Source organism: Ctenocephalides felis, unplaced genomic scaffold (genome assembly GCF_003426905.1).
Source record: "Ctenocephalides felis isolate EL2017-DRISC unplaced genomic scaffold, ASM342690v1 CF-g0.4_SCAFFOLD_01886, whole genome shotgun sequence".
Taxonomy (NCBI): domain Eukaryota; kingdom Metazoa; phylum Arthropoda; class Insecta; order Siphonaptera; family Pulicidae; genus Ctenocephalides; species Ctenocephalides felis.
Genome location: NW_020538040.1, coordinates 185,415,961 through 185,433,228, shown reverse-complemented (window position 1 = coordinate 185,433,228; position 17,268 = coordinate 185,415,961). Strand labels below are relative to the sequence as shown.

General features: G+C 30.2%; 1 protein-coding gene across 1 annotated transcript in view; it reads right to left on the bottom strand.

The window, feature by feature from the left end:
* LOC113376391 (diacylglycerol kinase theta-like) overlaps positions 1–15,555 on the bottom strand; it is a 31,356-nt gene extending 15,801 nt beyond the window's left edge. The window contains exons 1-9 of the mRNA XM_026616295.1: positions 15,552–15,555; positions 15,294–15,373; positions 12,768–12,873; positions 12,469–12,689; positions 5,961–6,132; positions 4,295–4,369; positions 4,157–4,228; positions 3,833–4,085; positions 2,144–2,360 (exon numbers count right to left, since the gene is read on the bottom strand). Coding sequence (XP_026472080.1) covers positions 2,144–2,360; positions 3,833–4,085; positions 4,157–4,228; positions 4,295–4,369; positions 5,961–6,132; positions 12,469–12,689; positions 12,768–12,873; positions 15,294–15,373; positions 15,552–15,555 — 1,200 coding nt within the window. The remainder of the gene's footprint in view (positions 1–2,143; positions 2,361–3,832; positions 4,086–4,156; positions 4,229–4,294; positions 4,370–5,960; positions 6,133–12,468; positions 12,690–12,767; positions 12,874–15,293; positions 15,374–15,551) is intronic.
* Between the last annotated feature and the right edge of the window lie 1,713 nt (positions 15,556–17,268).

The window sequence follows — 17,268 nt, the reverse complement described above, 5'->3', positions numbered from 1 at the left end:
TTTTTTTTTTTTTTTTTTTTTTAATTTTTATTTTCAATAGCAATCAGAATACATAACTATTCTATGAGCTATTTGGCTTATGTCATTCACTCACACACCATACACACACACTTGTAAACACACATATACATTTATCGGATCAATAAATGATTCAATTATTCTGTTTATATAAGGTTGTGGTAGTTCTATGGTTCCTCCATATATCTTCGGGCAGCTTCTTCTTCAGTCTTCTTGAAGTTGATGTCTCAAGAAGCTGAGTGACTATATTGTTTGAATGATGTTGTAGTTTTTGAAAGTGTTTTATACTGTTGATTTGTATTATTTTGTTTATAAAATCAATATGAAGATCGTCGTGTAAAGTTTTGTTACTAACAAACCACGGAGCATCAGTAATCTGCCTCAATATTTTCGATTGGGCACGTTGCATTAACGCTATATTGGATTTGCTTGCACAGCTCCACAATTCAATGCCATAAGTCCATATGGGTTTATTATGCCTTGTAAATTAGAAGTTTATTGTCAATCGACAAAATTGACTTGCGTCCCAGTAGCCAGTATAGTTCAGCGGTTCTAATTTTATAGTCTTTAATTTGGCGCGAATATGGTCCTTCCACGTGAGCCTGCGATCTAAATGCATACCTAAGTATTTGACGCATTCGGTGCTTGGAATTGCTTGGCCATAAAAAATGTACTCCTGGGCATGTTGTCTTGTCAGTGTAAATGTTATATGACTAGACTTGCTCTCATTTATTTTTATTCTCCATTTTTTTGTCCACTCCTCTATAACATTTAGATGCCTTTGTAAAATTAGCGTAGCCTTAGATGCATCAGCATGTGTCGAAAGAATTGCTATGTCGTCAGCAAATGTAGCTGTTGTGGTTGATTGTAAAGTTGGAAAATCACTAGTGAAGAGGATATATAAAAATGGCGCTAAAACACTGCCTTGTGGAATCCTGCCTCAATCTGATGAGATATTGAGGTTCAGTGTTGACCCGTTACTTTGAATTTCCTTGGCGAGATAAGATTCTAGAATATTATAATAACCACATGGAAGTAGCGATCTAATCTTCAGTAAAAGTCCCTTGTGCCACACCTTATCGAAAGCTGGCTCACATCAGAAAAGATGCAGAACAGAATTGTTGGCCTCGAAAGTATTGCGATGACTCTTACGATTCTGTGGCACTGTTGATTGTGGAGTGTTGACTCCGAAAGCCAAAATGATGTTCTGGAAATATATTCGCGCTAGTTAAGATATGTTGAAGCAGGAGTTTTCGAGCACTTTTGAAACAATTGGTAGAAGGTGATTGGTCTATATGAGGTAACCTATAAGGATCTTTTCCGCTTTTATGGATCATTTTTACTACAGATGTTTTGTAGAGAGTTGGCCAATAATTTAATCTAATTATTGAGTTGAATATATACGTTAGAAGGATGAATCCCTCTTTGGCAGTCTTTCAACATTTTTGCCGTAACTAAATCGTAACCTGGAGATTTATTATTTTTTAGTTTACTAATTTCTTCAATTATAATCTTTAATGAAAAGAACTTTATACTGTTCATTGAGTTGTGAGAAGAATCATATTTGAGTTAAGGTCCGCTGCGTTGAGTAATCTGGGTTCGGTTTGAAAACTGTACTTAAATAATGAGCAAATAAATTAGCTTTTTCTGCATCACTCCTAGCCCAAGATAGGTGATTGCTGTCATCCCATCTAACAGGCGGATTTGAATACGTGGTTTTAATTTGTTTTTAATTGGTTTCCAGATTGAGTATCAAATCTATTTAGGTTTGATACGTAATTGTTGAAGTTTTGGTTAGAAATTCTTTCAATCTGGATTTTAGTTTATTGCTTAAGTTATTGTATATGTTCTTATCTGATGAAAGTGAGTTGACTGCCACTACGTCTTGCTTTCCTTTTCTCTGAGATTAAATTTTTAATTTCAAAAGATAGAGGTTGATCTGTTGAACTATTGTTTCTGGAGTAGCAGTTAAAGCAGCATCATGAAGAGTTTTATTAAAATTGTCAATAGCTGAGTCAATTCCGATGAGTTTAAGACTAATTTTGAGATCAGTATTGTTTTCTATTTTGCAGCGGTATAGTTCCCAGTTTGTTTTTCTCGAATGAAGTCTATAAGGTTTACAAACATTGATAAGAAGAACACAGATAGTAGCAGTTATAGGTGAGTGATCTGAAGAGAGATCGTAGCTTGAATGAACTTCTGTGTACCTAGAGTTTAAGCCTTTCCTTATGAAGAAATCCAATAAATCGGGCTTCTTTATTGGGTCAGTTGGCCAGTAAGTCGGAGTGCCCGTGGAAAGAGTACCATAGTTTTGTTGCACAATAACTTCATACAGTTTCTTCCTTTGGATTAATCAGTCTTGATCCCCAAAATGTGTGTTTACTGTTAAAATCTCCACCAACTATAAACTTATTTCCAAGAGATTCAAAGAATTCAGAAAATTGTATATTACTGATTGTATGACGTGGAGGACAATATACGGCAGAAATTGTTATTGCAAAAGATGACGTTTGTACTTTGATGGATGTTGCTTGCAAGTAATCTTTATTATATTTTTCAAGTTCATAGTGAGATATATTAGATTTTATTAATACAGCTGTACCCCCGTGAGCTGTGCCATCTGGATGATTAGTATGATATACACGATTTAAAGGCCACTCGATGTATCTCGATGAGGACTATTGCTTGTCAATTTTGTGCGACGTTCGGCCAAGCCGTTTCTTTATAAATCGCAGAAAAGTAAAAAAATTTTCGTCTACGTTTTAGCCCGCAATTCTGAATCGATTTTGAAAATTCAAAAACCGTTCGAAAGATATTGGTTGGGAATCGTGCTGATAAGTTTTTGGTAAAGATCGGCCAGGCCGTTTTCTTGTAATAATGTTTAAAAAAAAAATCGACAATTTTTATGATTATTTTTTTGACGCTAAGACTAGATACCATAGCGTTCTAGATCATACTAAAATATTACGGCTCTACGACAACTGGTTTAGCTTTAAAAATTCGTCAAAGTTTGCAAAAATTAGTATGGCCTTTTTGGCATTTGTCAAAATTAGAACTTTCATCGACGTATGCTCAAAAACGCCTGAACCGATTTCAGATATTTAAAAAGAATTTGATGTATCTCGATGAGGATTGTCGTTTCTCAGTTTTGTGCGACGATCGGCCGAGCCGTTTCTTTGTAATTTGGAAAAAAGTGTTAAACTTTTCGTCCACATTTAAGCTCATACTACCGAACCGATTTTAAAAAATCAAAAACTGTTCGAAAGATATTAGTTGGGAATGATACTGATTAGTTTTAGGTGAAAATCTACCGACCCGTTTTCTTGGAATTAACTGTTGAAAAAAAAATTAGGCCGATTTTTATGGAACTTTTTTTGGCGATATATATCATGGTCTTATAGAACTTATTGAATTATTACGGCCTTACGACAAGTAGTAGTTTAATTTTAAAAATTCATCAAAGTTTGAGAAAATGAGTAGTTTTTTGACGTTTATTAAAAGTAAAATTAGATGATTTAGTTGGTATAACGATAGTGTACTTGGTCTTGAACATAGTAAACCATTAAAGTCTTATGGAAACTGGTTCAATTATAAAAATTATTGATTTTTGAAAATTTGCTTTTAGAAAGTACTCCCAGTTAACGTGTTTGTTCGTTTGCAATGATGTGTAATAAATCCACTCGGAATACTTCTAATCACTCATAAATTAACTTATTATTTATTGATTAAGTCGATTATTTACACATATCGGGAAGTTCATGTAACTTCCCTCAAGGGAAAATACCAATACCAACTAGTTAAAATTATTATTTACCTGAATCGAAGAAAAACGGCTGGCCGTTTTCCTTCGACACGTTGCAGTGTAGTAACCGGCAAAGGATCCTGAACGCGAACATCGTCGCCGGCGTAAAGGTCCGTCAAATAAAACTCACTGGGTTCTTTGCCAATGTGAAAAGCACGTAGGGAGGCCAGCAGGAGAGTCTCGGCTGATGCTGTACGGGACACAGATATCGTGCGAAATATTCGACGTCGGAGTGAACAATTGCCGTCAAATACTTTGATCACTTCTGCAAAAGAATAATACATATTTTACAGTTAGAAATTCATCATACTGCAGTGTTATTTATTAATGACAAACCTTCATCTTTGTCCTCCTTCTCTTTACCCTTATCGCATTTAGAATCACGATTATGTCCCGCATCTGTTTTGACTACAAATAATTAACAATAATATTTTATCCAAACAGAGAATCTAATGTATTCATTTAGTATTATACCTGATGATGAACTAATTTCTTCATCGCGATACCTCGCTGCGTCCCCACTGCTGAATTCTTCTGAAATACTTCGAGCTGCAAAAATAGATATTAGGGTTTATACAAAAACCGACATTTCAGAAAACCGGGTTTTGAATTTTAATTTGACTAAAAAACCGGTTTTAACCGGTTTTCGAATTTTATATAGAAAATAATTTTTTGCTCGAATATTATGTAATTTATCCGCAAATTTAGTGTAATTTAGAGCAGTATTTGACAAATTTATTTATTGTTCAACTTTATAGATAGTAAACAAAATTATTTTAATTTTAATTAGTAGAACTAAAAAATAATAGTTTATCTTGATTAAATAACTTTGAAAATAATTATTCGTTATTCATGCATTATTTTCACATATAAGAATAAAAATATTTTCATGATAGTGAAAGGAAAGTTTTCGAATAAATCAAAATAATACATTTTTAAATAATTCATTAAAAATTCATTAAATTCAAAAAAAGTAATAAGTATTATATACATGCTGAAACATACTTGTTAATATCAACTTTAGTTTTAAAAACAATTAAGCTAAACTCGTATATCGTCTGTTCCGAGCGATTTTAATTAATCAATTTTAAACATTCTAATTGTTTTTTTTGTTTAATAAAATATGATTTCAAAAAACTAGGAACGTCTATTAAATTGCTACTTAGACGAATCGTTTGTTTACTCACAAAATTTCTTGAAAAAGAAAATACTCTTATACTTGCACAAATTATGCTTAATTGTTTTTAAAGCCTGATATAATAATTCTAAGTTTTTTGTTCTTTAATTTATGATTTCTAGAGTTTAAAATTCTTTTTTTTAAGTTTGAGTAGAGGAAGTTACTTATTTCAAGAAGAAGTCACACTGATTTAAATTAATGTGTACACTGGTATAAAAATCTAAATTAATATATAGACTTTTTTCACTAAAAACCGGTTTTCAAATTCCATAATTTTCGCCAAAAACCGGTTTTTGAAAACCGACAAACCCTAATAGATATGTATCATCAGAGAATACATAATTAGAAATATATATTGATTACTTGAAACGAGATAAGCCACTAAGGTAGGAAATCGATAATTGAAAGATGTGGATCATTTCCAACATTTAAGAAACGAATACTGCAAGAAAAAGATACGAGTCTCGACTTGCAAAGGAGATAATAAAATGTTATGCCTGGAGCACAGCCCTGTACGGATCAGAGACATGCACTCTAACAATCTGGAGAGTTTAAAATTGCAGTGCTGAGCTGGAGAGGAATAGGAAAGATAATGTGGACAGATAAGATAACCAATGAAGAAGTACTGAAAAGAGTGGGCAAACAAAGAACTTTAACACAATTATTAAAACTAAACTTAGTTAACAATTATTAAAACTAATATTAAGAAAGGCAACTGGATCGGATCCTTTGTACAAAAAAATCCTCCTACATGACGTCATCGAAGGTGAAGGTAAAATAAAAAGACTAAAACGATTGTGAAGAAGCGAAAAGTGAAACTGCAGAAAACTGATAGCTGAAGCGCAGGGCCAGGGAGCATGGGAGCACAAGTTTGGAAAAGAAAATGCATAAAAGTGTATAAAACAGTGAATATTCTATCGATTTATTATTATTATTATTATTATTATTATAATGGTTACGTACGACAGCTATAGTCCCGCGTAAGTCCGCCCCGCGGCCGAACCTGCACGCCAATAATGGCCTCCATAGGCACCTCCGTACGAGGGATGCTGACTGCATGAGGAGGCAAATATATCGCCTGCAGGTTCCCGAATTGACAATCCGATCCCAGTGACACACGACAACCGCCATGCACCTGAAAATTAGAAAATACGTTTTAGAAAATTATTTATGAATGTAATTTTTAACATGTAGTTCTTTCTTTTCTTTTATTTAAATTTTGGGGTTCATCATTAGTGACAAAGTTTTTTTTCAATTTCAATAAATAATTATTAAAAGCAAAAATAATAATAAATTATATAATGATTATAATAGAATATAGAAATATTTGTCCAAAACATAAATAATATCGAAGTCAATTTACGGTATTATTAATTTCTATTTTCACTGGTTTAAACGGTTTAAATTTGTGTAGTAATTGATATCAAGTAACTTTTTGTTTGTGGTTAAAAATTTTGAAGATAATGTTAATTGTTTTTTTGATAATGCTGGACTATTTTTTAAATAAAATATTTAATAGTTTATTATTTATTATTTGAACCATTGGCATTAATTGAAAGATGTAACACCAACATGGGATCGATTTTGTACGACTGATATCCTTTATCAACTGTTAATATATATTATATATAAAAATAAAATAAAACTGATTAATCACATATAATCACATTATCACAATATTATCTTTGACAAACTAGTAATTTTAAACGCCGAACCAAGAAAAAATATCTTGCACAGTAAAAATCCAAGACACAGTAATGCAATAAAATTTAAATTTAAAATTAAATATGTAATACAATAAAATTTAAGCACTTAAATTAATTTGCAACTTTCAAAAATCCGATTGCAACTCTATTTTTATTTATAATCGTTATCTACGACAGTTTTTTACACTTATGTAATTGATAATTGACCGATAAGTTTATTTTAAATCACTGACTCAAAGTTAATTTTATTTTTCAATTTTTTACACTTTCTAGGTAAATTATTTTATATTCCCCAAAAAAGAAAATAATTATTATCACAATATATAATTTTCAAATAATCATTTTCAACTTTAATGAATCAAGGACAAGCTAATTTAAAATTTATTTTATTTATCTGATGAAGTTGAACATCCCCGAAACGTTGAATAAAATAATTGAAAGAAAATTTTTCCAAAGGAAAAAAGGCTATTAGTACAGAAATTAAAAAATCATTAAATATGTATTTATTATATTATATTAAAAATGTATTATATACAATGTAATATATTTTTAACTTCCCGTAGGGTAATCGCAAAAAAAAAATCTACAATAAAAAATGTTATATATATTCACATTTCAAAGTCCTTTGAACATTTTGGCAAATTGATGTATGTGTGTGTGTATGTATGTATGCATGTATGTATATGAATGCGCGGATACAATTTTTCATTGACCATTTCGATTTTTATTGAAAGGAATATGTGCTGATTAGTTTTTGGCAAAGGCAGGTCCAACTGTTTCGAAGATACGCGACAAAAAGTGCCAGAAGTGGTTTTTCAGTTTTTGAGGTAACGGAGCGTCCGATTTGAATGATTCAAAAAACATTTCACTTGTATTGACGGAATAAAAAACTGATTAAATTTTTGATCCAGCGATTTTGGAGTTCCAATAATAAAAGTAACTAGTGGAGTGTATGGCATTGTGCCTTAAGGCAAATTGCTGGAACTTTCCATACCGTAACGAAATGTTCGAGGAATACTGAATGTTTTCAAATAAATTATTATTAATATTGTAACATTGTCTAATATTTATAAGAATTATATAAACTAAATTGCAAAGTTAAAATTATTTGTTTAAAGTATATTAGAACCATAGTCAGAATTAAAAATAAAATCTGAATTATTTTCGATATACAAAAAAATATTAGAAAAAAAAAAGTTGAAACAATTTTTTTTTCCAAAATCAATTATTTTGTTAAGACAAGCAGAAAGTTCTTTAAATCATTTAAGTCGGACGCTTAGTTCTTTCAAAAACTAACATTTTTTACACATTTAGCTCAGTATCTTCGAAATGGCTGGGCCTGCCTTTGCCAATAAACACTTCTCCCAATCATTCAAATCGGATGCTTCGTTCTCTCAAAAACTCGATTTCCATTTTCTGCACTATTTGCTCTTTATCTCCGTAACTGCCGGACCTGCCTTTGCCAAAAACTAATCAGCACATCCTCCTATCAATAGGAATCGAATGTTTTTTGAGCCATTCAAATCGGTTGATCCGTGCGCCCGAAAACGTGACTGAAAATTTGTATCCATACATACATACACACACACATCCATTTTTTCTGAGGTATGCCAAAATGTTCTGAAACCTTCAAAACGTCGAGAAATATAAAAATTTTTAATTTCAATTTTCGGCCCATTACAATAACTTACCCTACGAGAAGTTAAAAAAGCCCTTTGGCGGTCAAAAATGATCATTAAATATATGCACATCAAAATATCAGATATTTTATTAGGCTCTTTGATATTTCGCTACGCAGCGCGATTGCTTAAAAAAAAATTAAAGTTTCCAGAATATTTCGAAAAATAAAAAATACAATATTTTCAAAAAAGTTCTTTTTTTTCAATAATTTAAAAATTCTCAAAACTCTATTCAGTTTTCAAAAAAAAAAATTACCGTACGAAAAGTTTCAGCAATTTGCTTCAAGGCACTATGCCATGCACCACTAGTTATACTACATTTACCATCCATGTGTTTGTACAAAAAAAAAAAATCTAATCCGTCGTATAATTGTAATTCGTAATTTACACAGGACGCGTGCTCGACGTCCTAGTTATTTTTTCCATAACGCGTAGAAAATCTGATCGTGAGAGTAGAAATGCAGAAATGCAGAATTGGAGAAATGCATGAGCATGAAGCACTTAAGCTATAGCATTGAAATTGAAACAAACATTATTCACACTGGGATTCCACTCTATTTCTAGTGTAATTCCACAATGTGCTTCGCATTTGGGCGGACGGTTCGGCACATCTAAGCGTTGATTTTAAAGAGGCCACACAGAAAATCAATATTGTCTTACAATGTGTATAGTCAACGAATTATTGCATAACGGTCATAAAAATGCAAAAACACTCAACTGACGCGACTAATACAATACACAATAGTTCTTATCGAAATGTTTCGACGGCAACAACCCTACTGTTGTTACAATCTTTAACTTAACACTATACTCTCTTTATAATTGCGATTGCGAGTGCGAGTTATATGTATGGAGCTACTATAATCGGTGAAGGTTGATAAACATCACCACATGTTATATTTATTATACATATATAATTTTTATTTTCAATTTTGTTACAATGGTTAATGAAACATCAAGTAACATTAGACCATTTTTATTGAAATACAATAAAAAATAAGGAATAGTGTTTCCACTAAAACGATAAATTTGAAAATGTATCAAAAAAAATCGCAACCCACATATATCAATAAAAATAATAATAGCAACAATAATTATAATAAAAACTAGTTGGTATTGGTATTTTGCCTTGAGGCAAACTTCCCGATATGTGTAAATAATCAACTTAATCAATAAAAAATAAACAAATCATTTTTATAAATATTTGAAAACGAACGAACACGTTAACTCGGAGTATTTTCTTAAAGAAAATTTTCAAAAATCAATACTTTCTATATTTGAACCAGTTTCCGTAGAAATTTAATGATTTAGTATGTTCATTAAGACCAAGAACTCTATCGTTATACCAAGTAAATCGTCTAATTTTAATTTTAACAAACGTCAAAAAAACTACTCATTTTCTCAAACTTTGATGAATTTTAAAAATTAAACTACTTGTCGCAAAGCCGTAAGATTTCAGTAAGTTCTATAAGACCATGATATATATTGCCAAAAAAAGTTCCTTAAAAATCGTCTTAAATTTTTTTTCAAAAGTCAATCACAAGAAAATGGCTCAGTAGATTTTCACCTAAAACTAATCAGTATCATTCTCAACTAATATCTTTCAAACAGTTTTTGATTTTTTAAAATTGATCTCAGTAGTATGAGCTTAAATGTGAACAAAAATTTAGCACTTTTTTCCAAATTACAAAAAAACGGCTCGGCCGATCGTCGCATGAAACTGAGAAACGATAATTCTTATCGAGATACAACAAATGGCTTTTGAATTTTTGAAATCGGTTCAGCCGTTTTTGAGAAAACGCCGATTTACGGCAGAAAATCTGTTCACACACACACACACATATATTTTCCAAATTTGGTTTCATTCAGAATGGCTTAAAACGTTGAGAAAACATGAAATAATAATAAGTAAATAATAATAAAATAAATATAAACTTATTTTTCGAAAAGTTATTAATAATAAAAATAGTAATGGTAATTACAAAAAATATGAACTATACAAGTAAATGAAGAAGCCAAAACCAAATAATAAAAAAAATATTATTATATATAAATAATTTAAAGAAACTAAATTAATAGGTAAAAATATAGTGTACGAAGAGGACACTGACAAAATTAATGATAATTTAAAAATTATACAACAAAAATTATATATTTTATGAAAAATAAATTAACTATAAGTATAAAAAACTAAATATGTACATTAATTAAAAATAAAAAAAGACAGAATTAAAAAATTAATCAGTAATATTGAAATAAAAGAAGTAAAAAAGGATGATCGAAATAAATGATAATTTAAAATGGCGTGATCAAGTTGAAAAAACTTGTTGAAAGTGGCATTTAGCCTTAAGGCAAGTCGTATGAAAACAAAATGTGCAAGAATTTACTTAATCAATCAAAATTGAAAATTAGATATTTAGATAAAATTTTCAACTGGTCATTTCAAAAATAAAGTTATGGCTTTCAATTAAATCTAGACATTGCAATTTCGAATAGAATTTTCTCAAGCACATTTAAATTAACAGCAATTTTAATGAATTGATATTATTTGACTCATCACATCACAAAAGCAACTTTTGACACAAATTTTGACTACAATATTTTCTCAAACTTTGATGAATTTTTAACATTGAACTATTTGTCATAGGGCCGTAACATTTCAGCATGTTTTATAAGACCATGGTATCTATTGCCAAAAAAAGTTCATAAAAATCGTAATTTTTTTGAACAGATAATTTCAAGAAAACGGCTCGGTAGATTTTTACCTAAAACTAATCAGTATCATTTCCAACCGATATCTTTCAAACAATTTTTCATTTTTTAAAATCGATTTAAAATTCTGCTTTATCTCTTTTCTGCTATTTACAAAGAAACGACACAGCCTATCGTCGCACAAAACTGAGAAAAGATAACCTACATCGAAATACATCGATTGGCTTTTAAATTTTTGAATCGGTTCAGGCGTTTTTGAGCAAACGTCGATCAAAGTTCTAATTTTGACAAACGCCAAAAAAAACGATACTAATTCTGGCAAACTTTGACAAATTTTCAAAATTAAACCAGTCGTTTAATAGGGCCGTCATATTTTAGTATGATCTATAAGAGTATGGTATCTACCGTAAAAAAAAATCATAAAAATCGTCGAAAATTTTTTTTAACACTTTATTACAAGAAAACGTCCTGGCCAATTTACCAAAAACTCATAAGCACGATTCCCAACCAATATCTTTCGAACGGTTTTTAAATTCTCGAAATCGATTCAGAATATGCGGGCTAAAACGTGGACGAAAATTTTTTCACTTTTCTGCTATTTACAAAAAAACGGCTTGACTGATCTTCGGGCAAAATTGATAAACGCTAGTCCTCATAGAGATACATCGAATGGCTTTTTGGGTCTAGCCGTTTTTGAGAAAACGTCGATTTAAGGTAAAAAATCTGTTCACACACTCACACGCGCTTACTTTTCCCAAATTTGGTCTTATTCGATTCAGAATGGCTTGAAATGTGGAGAAAACATAAAATTAGCGAATCGTTTTTTTTTATGAAAACATAAACCTCTCCTTCGGAAAGTTAATAATATAAAAAGCGATATTAATTATGCAACTTCTCTCGCTTTGGAAATGAAGCACTTGATTTTTCAAAGACCTGTCAACCTACTGGGCATAGCTTTAGGTTAATTGTATGAATCACTTTATAATTAATATGTCAGTAAGCTTTTTTTTAAATTTTATTTGAACAGCGATCAGAACTTATGGGTTCTATGAGCTGTTGTGAGTAAGATCTTACAAACTACGTTTGTTTTATTACTGATGGCAACCCAAACAGTTGTCACATCTCTGTATGATAAATTTTTATTACAATCTCTGTAATAGAGCAAGTATGGTGCAACAATGCCGGGTGAGGGCTATTTTCACTTGGAAACATATTGCTATGTATATTTCCAAGTGAAAATCGTTGTCAATGTTGCCTGACAACAGGCTGTTCGAAGTGGGTATCGAACCCGGGACCTCTGAAACAAGTCCTGTTGCTCTTAACCGATGTCAGTAAGCTGAATGTTATAAAATAAATAGTGACTAAGTGACTTACCGTTACGCCGCACCATTCGCATCGATACCCGGTCAGGCATTCAGAATTCCAACATGTTTTCTTGCAAGCCGCGCATTTAGAGTTCGGCGGCAGATTGCCCTCCCGCCAGTGGTGCTGGTGCTTAACAGCAGACAGCTCCTTGCCAGGCAGGTAAGTTGCGTTCTCTTTGCAATCCGCCACGGCGAAGTCCAAACATTCCGTGTGCACGTAGTATTCACAAACTGAACATTCAAATTATCATGGTAATAAATAGGAAACATAAGTTTTTATTTTGAACAAATAATTCATTTTAAACTCACTCATGCAATGTGGGTGGAGTGTTTCATCGATTCTTTTTCGGCAAACTGTGCAGTAATATTTTTTGCGATGTTGCATCGGCTCCGACCAGCAATGTGCGACCGGATTCTGTAAACAAAAAATAAAATAAATTAAAAACTAGTTTCTTGGAACTCGAATACATTGCCAACAATAGTTTTATTTTTTTTTATTATATTTTTAACAGCAATCAGAACCTTACGTCCTATGAGCTGTTGGGCTAAAACTTCTCTTCACTTCGTATTTTCAGATGGTAACCCAATGGTTAATCCGTCCATATTTGATGATTTTTGTTATTAGAATTAACTAATAGGGCTGACTTTTTATTGGTGCAGCAATGCTGGGCAAGGGCTATTTTCACTTGGAAACATATTGCGATCTATATTTCCAAGTGAAAATCATTGTCACTGCTGCCTGACAACAGGCTGCTCGAAGTGGGTATCGAACCCGGGACCTCTGAAACAAGTCCCGTCGCTCTTAACCGCTTACCTACGGGCGAGCCCGCCAACAATAGTTGCGAGCAGTATTTATATTTAAGTATTGTAATTTTGATGGTAAGCTTTTCTCATATAGATTATTAGATTAGATTTTGAATATTATGACAAGATTTTTATTATATCAAAAGGAAAAATTAGCATACTGATTTATTTGCGTACATGCTCATATCATCGTTAGTGATAGGCTTTCAATGCCTTCGTCCTAAGGGAAGCAAGGCGTTTACGTAAACTGAATCACCCCTGCTAGCATCGCATTGAATAGGACATGATTATGCAATTAAAATTCAAATGAACATATTCATTTCCAAATCTGGCCTTGCTATATTATGATATTATGAAAAAACTCAAACCATAAATACCCAGTCTTGTATATCATAATTTGTAGATTTTTTAGCTTTAACTTGTTCGTAAAATAGATAAAATATTGCATTTGTACGATTAAACCAATCCTGGCAAAATCTGATATTTGAAACTATATTTAGAGAATTAGAATAATAAAATATATACTATATTCGATTTAGATGGCATAGTGCTTCAAGCTAATAAATGATATTGTTGCTTGTAAAGAAAGTGCACCCAAGCCAAAAACCAAGTTTAATAATCATAAAAAATAATGAGTAATGCATCCTAATACATTCATTATAAAAATAAATATTCAAAAATGATATATTATAAATACAAATATTTAAAAAAAGTAAAAATATTATTCAATTCTTCATGCTTTTTTTCTTAATCTTAAAAAAAACGTTTGATAAAATTTAATTCAGTATTACATTTGATATATTATTACTTTGTATAAAAAATAATAAAACCTCATATTGAACGCATAAAATGTATTTTGCCTACAATTCGTCGCATAACAGTAAATGATCAAAATTAAGTTGTGTATGTTAAGTTTTTTACTATGATATTTTTCAAATGATAAACCAATTGTTAAAGATGTTAAAGTCTTGTGAAGTCGCAACATTTACAAATATCCTCGAAAAAATGGAGTGTTTTTAACAAAAAATATTAGTGATATGGATATATAAATTATTACAGAATAAACCTGATGATGGAACGTATCTAGTTCCGAAACGTCGTTATTAAACATCTTCAAAAAACAAATTGTTTTTTATTATTGGATTTACTGTTCGGAAAAGAAACAATCAATATTGAAAAAATCCAGGACTTATCTATTGAATATATATATATATATATATATATATATATATATTAATTTGGAAATATGAACAAACAACACTCTTTTTGCACTAATTTATTAAATTAGTGCACGAATTACAAAGCAAACAAAGTAAGAATAATAACATTCAACAAAAAAGTACACTTGTAGACCACGCTATCTCTAACAGCCATAGCTTCGATTTCAATAATCCGCACATTTTATATTATGAACAAGATTTATTTAAAAGAAGTATTGCAGAATCGATGTTAATAGCCCATACAAGTAACACAGTAAATTTACGGACAGATACCAATATATTACATGATACATACCTGAATCTCATTCATACTTTGTAGCTTATATATAGATGTACATACACTTTTAATTATAACAATGTATAACAAATCTTATAAACAAACCATCTCATCATAGAATATTTTTTCTCCTAACGACATCTATTTTTCAACTGGACCCTAATCCTTTTTTTTTCCTATCTGATTGAGTGACGTTACAATTTCAAGTGGTTTTCAAGTAGGAGAGAATACGAATACCGAAGACAGTGGTATTAAAAGAGCAACGTGCAGTGAACGACTTGTAATGAAAAACACAACATGCTAATTTAGATTTCCATATTTTAAAATTTTTTTAATTATAACACACTGATGATGAGACAAACCTAGTCTCGAAACGTTTGTAAAAATTATTATTTAATAAATTAGTGCAAAAAGAGTGTTGTTTGTTCATATTTCCAAATTAATATCTATTATCCACTCAGAATACATTTGTAATATATATATATATATATATTATATATATATATATATATATATATACATATATTCGCTTACCTTGATCAAGCTGGGAGCTACGCCGTAGCATGGTGTCACAACCTGCGACACACATCTTTCGTGAATAATGAAGTTGCACACTGAAAAAAAACACATTGATGTGTTATTATAATTATAAATATTCAAATTTATAAGTTTTAAGAATCTTATAATAATAGTGTGACACATCAATTAGAAAATCTAATTCGGTTAAAGAAAAATAATAGTAAAACATCTGAATTAGAAAATATAATGGAAACAATATTAATATGATTTTACTCATATAGATTCTGAAAGTGCTACTAATTACATCTAAAATATATATATTCAAAAACAATATATAACATATAAATATAATTAAAATGTATTTTTTCATTTTGATTACATACATTTTTACGATCCTTCAATTCTATTATCCAAAATTAAATATTTCCTATTTTTCGAATCTAAACATTTAAATTTTCAAATTAATTTGTTGCCAAACAAAAAATCTCTTTTTATTTACTAAAAATAAAATACTTAACCGTAGATAGTATACACTATATTTAGTATATACTAAAATTATGTGCAAATTGCATTCTTCTTTATATTCACTCAATGTTATATATATATATATATATATATATATATATATATATTCGTGTGTGTGTGGGTATCTGTGTTTATTTATGACATCATACAGATAATTCGAATAGATCACGATTTGATATCGATTCTAATCATTTATATGTGCAGAATTTTGAATTAGCATATTATTATATATGATGTGAATCAATCTATAATAGTAACTAGTAATATAGTTCATACATTTTAATCGATATACAGCATTTCATGATACAATAACGCAATTCCAAAATAATCAAGGATTTATAGCATTTCGCCTTTCTATAGTATTTGTAATTATATATAGAGGTACACATGTGAAGTTTCTCTAGTGCACATTCGGGTAAACGGTGGAGCGATCGCGTACTTTACGATTTACTTATTGATATAAATGTCATTTTCACGAATGCAAATTCCATGTAATTTATTCAACGGGAAAAAAATAAATAAGGTAACCTCATATCATAAATATTTTAAATAAATAGTATCGTATTTAGGTAATTTATTGAACTGTACATATTTTACAACACGATCTGTATTATTTACATATATAGCATCGTATTTGTTATGCACTATGTTGATTAAAATTAGATATGATTTCAAATCATAATCAGCTTTAACAACGCATGTTAATTTTCATCTAATTCTTAATTAATATTTATATGAATTATATACAATTGTCTGTTTTTAATATTATCATCAAACAACAACCTTGCTGAATATACATTTTATTTAGAAAATGAGTTTAAATCGTTAACATTTTTTCTGTTAAAAGCTTATATCGATTCAATTTCAATACAGTGATTCATTAGTATCTGAACTTTGAGGATAAATACATCGCAAAGACAATCAATATTCAATGAGGTTCAATCACCATTTATGTATAATTTGATAGAAATCTATAAAAAATATTAGCATTTCCTAATATATCATTCAAGTATTCAAGTTTATTTGTACGACAAGTGAAATTAACATGCATTCAACATATAAGAACGGGGAGCGAGACCGCGTACTTTACGACTAAATTCGTGTGGCAAATTACATGATAGGTTACAAATCTTTGTAGACACTATATAGTAGTAGAAAATCGGTATGGATAATCGGGTAATGTTATTTTAAATATATTTTTGCTTTGACGAAAAATTTGTTTGCATTTATTTTATGAGTGGCGATGGAATGCATAATTTTATTTGTTTCAAATTTTTGAGCATGTTTATGTATTCGTGTATGATATATATATATATAATATATATATATATATATATATGTGTATATATATATATATATACAAGTTCATAGGTGTCATATAGAGGATGCTTTTATAGTAAGTATTTCCCGTAGACATATGGAACTGCAGCTTAGACAACTAATTCTAGTTTGTATCTGTCACGTG